The sequence below is a fragment of the Bison bison genome, unplaced genomic scaffold, assembly GCF_000754665.1.
Source record: "Bison bison bison isolate TAMUID 2011002044 unplaced genomic scaffold, Bison_UMD1.0 scf7180017864295, whole genome shotgun sequence".
Taxonomy (NCBI): Eukaryota; Metazoa; Chordata; class Mammalia; order Artiodactyla; family Bovidae; genus Bison; species Bison bison.
In genome coordinates this window covers 673,692-681,721 of record NW_011494867.1, presented here as the reverse complement: position 1 = coordinate 681,721, position 8,030 = coordinate 673,692, and the positions used below count along the sequence as shown (strand labels likewise).

The window sequence follows — 8,030 nt, the reverse complement described above, 5'->3', positions numbered from 1 at the left end:
CTCCAGCTCAGAATAAGCCACGGAACCATGTCAGCTCCGTCTCCCCGGGGGTTTATTAAAGATCCTTCCTCTGCGCTAAGCGGCATTCGTGTGAGAATCAACTGTAATGAGTTGCTGTAAGGATCTGACATTGCAGCTGGGCTTTCCTGGCTTAGAGAAAACCAAGATTTCTTCAAGGAGAGCCGATGGGCAGGGGCCAGGGGGCAGAGAGGGCGGGGCTCTGGATCTTTGCCTGTATTCATCCGGTAAAGGCGGGCAGACCTCCTTCAGGGTAAGCCTGCAGTGCCCGGTGGGAGGGAGGCTCATGTGGGCCTGAAGGGGTCCTGGCCTCCTGGTTCTGCATATAGCCCGCTCTTCATCCCACCCTCTCCCCGTGGGTCCCTCGGTGCCAAGCAGACATCAGAGAATGCATCCAAGCAGGTACCAACACAAAAGCCAGAGTGCCAGAGTGCATGGGAGACAGTGTAGGCACAAACCTGCAGCAGAGGCCTGACCCATCACCCACACGCCCATCCCTGCACACGCGGCTCTACCTCGCGTGGTGAGAGTCTCAGTGAGGAGGGCACTGGCACCCCCTCTCCAGTCCAGGTCGGCCCTGGAGACTGTTTGGCTGCCTGACCATCACTCGGGGCCAGGTGCCCAGATGTGAGCAGGTGGGACGCGAGGAACCATACTGAACCTGTCCTTGCTCACCTTGCTCCTGACTCATGCAAAATAGCTGCAGCCAGGGAAGAATGAGGACATGGCATTATCCCCACTTCCTTTCCTCCCCCTCCAAATGGCAAGGAGAAAGGACGAAAATAGCACCTCGCTGAGCCATTTGCAGTCTGAGGGCATTTTCTGTTTGAAGTGCCATCAGCTGTCTCCTCACCTTTAGCCCCATGATGCACTCACTGCACAGAGGGAAACATGTCTCAGAGCAAAGTCTCAGATCGGAGCGCCCTGTCCAGCCCCCAGAAACGTTCAAGAAATGACCCGGGACAGTCAGTGCCATTCCCACGAACAATGCTGATAGAGCCAACATCAGTGGGTGTTTTCTAGGTGCCCGGCCTATGCGAAGCTCCACTCTTTCTGAGGATTATCTCCTCTGGTCCTGCGTGGGCCCTGGTGTCACCCAGATGATAACAGATGTGAGAACTTGCCTGTGGGGGGTGGGAGGTGATGGGTCCGGATTGGAATCCAAGCACTTGGACTCGTGGAAAATGAGAAGCATAGTCCTTATGAAGGGCGAGAGAATGAGGCATGGACTGTGACTTCTGGGTGGCTGGAGCTCTGTGAGGCCCAGAAATAGGAAGCCTGGTTGGCATTCAAACACTGGCTTGCCCGTGAACCAGCTTAGCCGAATAGTAAGGAAGGTCTGAAATGTCAGAGGAAGAATTAAGTGGTTGGAAAAGTGGTAACTTTCTCCTGAGCTGTTGTCAGCCTTTCTCAGGTTTGTTTTGTCTTTTCCACCATAGTGGGCAGCTCCTGTAAGAGAGCTTGCCTAGGCCCTGACTGACCAAGCGTGTGTGCGTGCTTAGTCTCTCAGTCGTGTCCAACTCTTTGCGACACCATGAACTGCAGCCCGCCAGGCTCCTCTGTCCCTGGGATTCTCCAGGCAAGGAAACTGGAGTGAGTTGCCATGCTCTCCTCCAGGGGATCTTCCCAACCCAGGGATGGAACCCTGGTCTCCTGCACTGTGGGCAGATTCTTTACCAGCTGAGCCACCAGGGAGGCCCAAGAATACTGGAAGGGTAGCCTATCCCTTCTTCAGGGGATCTTCCTGACCCTGGGATCGAACCGGGATCTGCACTGCAGGCGGATTCTTTACCAGCTGAGCTGCAGGGAAGCCTGGCTGACCATAGCCTCCTCCCTTATCAGCACTGGGTGTCCAGCTGGGCACACTCCAGAGGTGCCCTGTGCACAGCTGGCCTTCACGCCTGAGGAGCCCTCTGGCGGGGTGGTCACTTCTGAGCTGGAGGGAGCAGAACGCATGGGCGTGGGTGAGCTGGTGAATGGTGGGGCCCCCAAAACACTCTCCTTGAACCACAAAGACCAGAAGCCAGCCCAATGTGGTGCTGATATTTCAGCCCGGGGAGAGGTAATGACGGAATGGGACCACCAGTACTTTCCAGAAATGGCCTCACCCAGGATGCTCATGCAGGGCTGAGACTTACAAGGCCTGCCTCTCAAGGGCCAGCTGGTGGAGGTGTGGCTTGAGAAGACCTGAGCGAGGGCCCGCTGCTGCTGAGCACCCGGCAGCCCCTTCCACGGCTCTCTGCTCACCAGCAGCTAAGCCTTACCCCAGAGAAGACTGGACTGGGTAATCCATCCTGCACTTAGAGAACTTTCCCTGAGAACCCTGGAGAAGGAAATGGCAGCCCACTCTGGTACTCTTGCCTGGAAAATCCCTTGGATGGAGAAGCCTAGGTGGCTACAGCCCATGGGGTCGCAGAGTCAGACCCGACTGAGCGACTTCACTTCACTTTCCTGAGAACACCAAAGCCACCAACAAGCGGACTGTTTCCCCTAGAAGCCTCATCCCAGGGAAGGAGGTTTGTCATCCTTCATAACGAAAAGGTGGGGATCGGCAGTTGCAAATGCTGGGCCTGTTTGCTTGTAATCTTAAACTTTCCTGAAACCCTTATGTAAGACAAAGGGAAGCTTCTCACTGTTTTGGAGATTCTAAGAGATGCCTGCAAAGCATGGGGGAATAGAAAAGATGATACTTTCTTTTTTTATCCTGTGCTGCAAAGGTATCTTAAAACCGAGTCAGCACCCGTAAAGCTTAGAGGTTTAGACCACAGCCAAGCCCTTGCCTCTGTCCACATGGGGCAGCAGTAATCAATATCGTATTACAAAAGCACTTGACCTCATTTATTCCCATGGATGCTTGGGGAATCCTTAATATTCAGAGCTTTTAAAGTGTGTGCCTGGCGTATTTAATGAGAAGCTCCTTGGTGGGTTCGGCTCCCGGTGACATTTAGAAAGCCTGGCTCTCCACTCTTCCCGTGGGGCTGCCGCCCCGGCTAGGGAAGGAAGGAATCTGGGCTCTGGGGCAGGGGCTGTTTGATGGAGTGGGGCAGAAGGGGTCATGTAGAAACGGGGGACACCGGTGAGATGCTAGCGTGACACACACCTAGTGCTCAGTGAAAGGCAAGTATTCTTTATCATTATGACGATCTGCAGTACGGTTTTTCCTCCTTAGTTTGGGGTCTCCCGGGTGCTGAGAGAATGGCTGTGTTGTGAGCTGACTCATGGCTGGATGATAGACAAAAAAGGCCCTTCCACCTGGTGTGACTTTCTCAATCCATGGGGCACAGAGTTGGGAGGGAAAGAGAGGCCCCCCGGGAACTTCCCCAGGACTGATCTAAGAGGGGGACGAAGCCCAGGCGCCTCCTTCCAGCCTGAGGTCTCGCACTGCCTAGAGCAGGCCTCCTCTGTCAGCCTCGTCTGGGCCAGGGCTGTGCTGCCCGGGACTCCCGCTGACGCAGACAGCTTTGTGCCGGAGTCCCGGGGGCGCCCTTGGTGCCCTGAGCCGAGTCTGGCTGTCCTCGCTGGTTCCTGCTCGAGGCAACCATAGGACTGGCCGGTGAGGGACGGGAGGCCGTGACGTGGACACCTACACGCGTCTGCAGGATGCGGCTGCCTCCTGCCAGCGGTGAGGCTCAGCCATTTACTTTGTGAAGTCCCTTCATGTTCTCTTTCAGGATGCTCAGAGTTTCACCTTCTCCTCTGTGGGAAAACCTCTGCCAGATTCACTTTCTCTTCAATTACGACCCTTGTGTCACATCAGAGCTTGAGGGAGGAGCAGGCTATTTATTTAAGGTGATGGTTGTCAGGTCCTTGTGGGTCTGGGGAGAAGGGGAGACCGGGTGACTGCTGCCTGCCTTTGCCGGCCCCGTTGGAAACCTGCCCACTGCACGGAGATTCTCTCTGGTCACACTGGCATTTCTGCTGGCTTTGTTGTCCACCAGGGGCCCCGGGCTGAGAGGAGCTCCCTTCACCTTGTCCACAGCCCTCTTCTGTCATGGTTTACGGTTGCCATGGTGACTGCCAAGGATGCTCCCCTGGATGGCTCCCAGCAGTAACAATCTCTCTAAAGCCATCACACCTATGACCTTGCTTGTGTCTTTCTCTCATTATTAATTGAAATATTGAGACTCAGTTCTCTGGGTGGGTACCAGGCATCAATTTCCCACATCCAGCTGGCTCTCTGTAGGGGCCAGGGTGGCTCTTCTCTGAACTGGAGCCTGGAGGCTAATTAGAGGTTCACACTCCACGGAGCTGATTCCCAGGTCCCTGCAAAGGGGAACCTCTTGCCAACATACAAGCCAGTCAGTTGCAAACTATATTCTATTGAGGCCACACTTCGCTTCACTGTGGCAACCTTCCAGTTGAAGGATTTGTCTGGAAGATACTGTTTTGTTTTCTCTCTTTTTTCTTCTAGAAATGGCAACCAGCAGCAAAGTGTTCATGAAAAATAGGTCAGTTTTCAAATTAATTAGGAGTCAGATTTATGAACATGGCTATGAAGGACCCCAATCTCCTATGCTGGCTCTGTTGTGCTAATCCAGCCCATGTTATTTTTAGGCACAAATATCAAAATGTCTCCTGACAAATGAGACGTGAAATGAATGAGTTTTTGAACATAAACTTTTAGTGCAAATATGTATTTGGCTGTGTTGGGCATGTATAGGGCACAGGAAGGCTTTTCTGGCCTGGCTGTGAGAAAGCTGAAAACAAAGCTTTGAGGAAGTCCCCTCACCCCTTTCCGGGCGTTAGCAAAGAGGCTTGCTTTAAAACCAGTGACACAGTGTTGTCTGGGGCTTCTGATTTTCTCCCAGGAGCAACTGCTTAGGTGACTGGGGAGCTGGGCTGGGCCCATCTCTGAGGCTGCCAATCTGAAATAGCCAGTGTATCCATTCAGCTCAGAGATTAGATGACCTCTTTCATTAGGAACTCAGCTCTGGGTTTGTCCTGGGGTTGGGCCGGGGCAGGATGCATCTTCCTCCCTTGAGAACCAGCTTGCTGCCTCTGTCACTCCACATCCACCCTTCGCCTTTCCCCACTCTGCTCTGAGCCCCGAGAAGCTGGCCTATAAGGCTGCATCACCTAGGTGCCCTTGTCCTCAGCTCCCAGGAGGGTGTGGTCACTGGGAGACCCTGACAGGGGACTAGAGGTCAGCAGGAGAGGGGGGTCTTGCCAGGCCACCGGGGGTCAGCATGTCCCTCTCCCAAGGCCTCAGCTCTTCCGGTCTCTCTGTCCACCTGACCTCTCTGGATTCTGCTAGTTGCCCCCTCCCTTTGCCCTTCCAGGTCAAAGGTGCTAATGATTCCCACTGCTATGAGCCGGGGGCCAGTTCTCATCCTTGGCTGTCCTAACCTTGTTCACACCTTTAAAAAATACTCTCATTGCCTCTCCTCAAGAATCTGCTCGAATGTGCCATCTGCTCCACCAGCACCCTCTCTGTTACACTCTGCAGACACGCCTGCCTGGTAACCAAGTGGCCACAATCCTTTCTCGTCCTTCCCCCTCTAAGCTGCCAAGAACCGAGAGTTGGGTGAGGAGAGTGGTGGGGGCGGGGAGCAAGTCCGTGATCATCACCGTGAGCTCCCTCTGACTCACACTGCTGCTGGCTCTGAGTGATCGGCTGCCTGCTGCATCCCAGAGAGGCTCGGCAGAACCGAGAGCTGCTCGACAACACAGCCCTGCAGAAAGGCTGGTAGTGCCCGTGACTCAGAACCCAGCTGCAGCCTTCATCCCACCCACAGCCCCCAGGCGCAGCAGGTGAGGCAGGCTGGGACACTGAAGACAGTATGCATGCCCCCTTGGCATCAAGCTGTCGGGCACGTGTGTGGATTAGAAGTCCTCTGATCCACTTCTTTACACCAAGAGTGGGCCACAGAGGGGCCCGCAGCACAGTGATTCTCCTTGGAGCTTCATCTAGAGAATGGAGGACACAAGCCTTTGGCCCTCCAGCTGAGGGCCCACCTTCCTGGGCTTGCACACAGCTGGAGAGGAACCCGGGGCTCTTTCTGCGGTGTATCTGTGTGGTTGCTGACCTGTGCAGGAGCCAGCAGTGGCTTTGGGGCGACAGAGGCCTTAGGGCCAGCACACGCCATCCTGGTCGTGCCGCCCCGTGAGCCCTGCTGGCAGCCCCGCTGGGTCTGCTTTCTGGGGGAAAGTAGTACTGCTTCTCACCCCAGGGAGGGCAGAGGAGCCCCCGCCTGGGCTGGCAAGTGCCATCAGAACGGGGCTGACCTAAGGACTTCCAGAAAGAAGGCACTGTCCATGCCAACTTCCGTGGCTGGGTCCCTGATGGAGCGATGCATTATCTGGAGCTTCCCTGCGGTCAGGCCCAGAGACTGGAGCTCTGACAGCTGTGCCGGGCAGAGTCAAGTCAGTCGTGATGAGGCTCGAGGGGTCGAGCTCTGCCCAGGGAGGAGGGAGATCGAGCAGGAATGACCTTTTATCACACAGGGCTTCCTTTACCGAAAACTTTAATGGCTCCTGTTGCTCCACTCAGCATTCAAGACCTTCCTCAGCCTGGCCCCCAACCACCAGCCACTCGCTTCATCTCCCTCATCCTCTCCTCTTCACTCAGAGAATATAATGGCCTTGGTGATAATAGTGAACTTTATAGAGCAGTTTCCATGTTGAGTTCCCTCTGAGGTCAGGGATTACTGAAGTATTTCTAAAAGAAATACTTTCAGAGAGGGTAAGTCACATGCCTAAAATCACACAGCCAGTAAAAGAAGGAATCACAACTCATATCTGGGCTCCTGGCGCGCCACATCCTCTGCTCTGCTTATAGTCTGTGGGACATCCCAGAGGAATGTTCCAGCCCAAGACACACGTTTACTTGCTAGAGCCCAAGGGATGGGGCAGAGGGTGTTTTCTTCACCAAGCAGCAGTATCTAGGCCGGTAACCCTTTTCCAGTATCCCTAGTAACCCTTTTCCAGCGTGCTAGGCAGAGATGGCTTTGTCCCCGTGATTTAAGCTCCTCTTCCACCCTGAAGAGATGAGACTGGAGAACAGCTGTCAAGCCAAGGACTACACTTTCTACCCTGCTTGCATCTGTTGAACAATCAGACTGAGTTCTGGCTGATGGATGAGGGTGGTAGTAATATTGACCACTTCTAGGCATGGCCTTTACAAACTTCCATTGCCATTCTCCACATCAGCTTTTCTCTGAGAGAACTGAACTCTACCAAAATTACCTGAGTGGCTATCTTCTCAGTCTTCCAAAAATGACAGATATCAAGACCCATTCTAAATGCATAAGAAAGATTCATCACATGCTTTGTGAGCCTTAGAGCCCCGGGGCTTGGTGTGCTCAGGGAGCTGGGTTGAGAAAGGCTGCTTCCATTCTCTCTTCCCTTGTTTGCGGGCTGTACGTTGACGAGTGAGCGTGGAAGCCACCTCTTAAAGATGGTCGAGTTTCTGTCAGCCTGAATCTCTGAATGACTGCAGGGAACAGAGCCATTCCTCCTCAGCCCCTCCTCCCAGCGATGGAAACCAGAAATAGTATATTCGAATTGTGTTAAGCCTCTGGCATTTTGGAGTTCTGCACAGCAACTCATGTTATCTTAAACCGAAATGGGGTAAGCTCCAAGACACGTGGACGAGTTTGGGGAGAGGACTTTCACAAGTTCCCAACTGACTCGCCTTCCCTCCTAGCCTGGGGGAAGGTCTTGTGGGTACTTGTGTGGGACCTGAGAGGGATGAAGCCTCCAGATATAGCCAAGAGCCTGAGTCCCATGGAGAAGCTTCCACAGGGAGAGTGACTTAGTGAGAAACAACTGAACTAATGTGGAAGGCAAACTGAACTGTTTGAAGGCTTAAGACGGTTGGCCAGGGAGGGAGGCTAGGATGCTGGTGTCCTTGGATTTATCGGGGAGCCCAGGAGTCTGCATCCTTAAAAGTGCGGATGCTGGTGGCGGGGCGTCTGCACTTTAAGAACCTTGAGAGGGCTTCCCTGGTGGCTCAGCTGGTAAAGAACCTGCCTGCAAAGCGGGAGACCTGGGGTCAATCCCTGGGTTGGGAA

General features: G+C 54.1%; 1 protein-coding gene across 1 annotated transcript in view; it reads right to left on the bottom strand.

Moving 5' to 3' along the window:
- Window positions 1-6,227: 6,227 nt before the first annotated feature.
- Window positions 6,228-8,030, bottom strand: part of VSTM2B (V-set and transmembrane domain containing 2B) — a 6,072-nt gene continuing 4,269 nt past the window's right edge. The window contains exon 5 of the mRNA XM_010850847.1: window positions 6,228-6,362. Coding sequence (XP_010849149.1) covers window positions 6,228-6,362 — 135 coding nt within the window. The remainder of the gene's footprint in view (window positions 6,363-8,030) is intronic.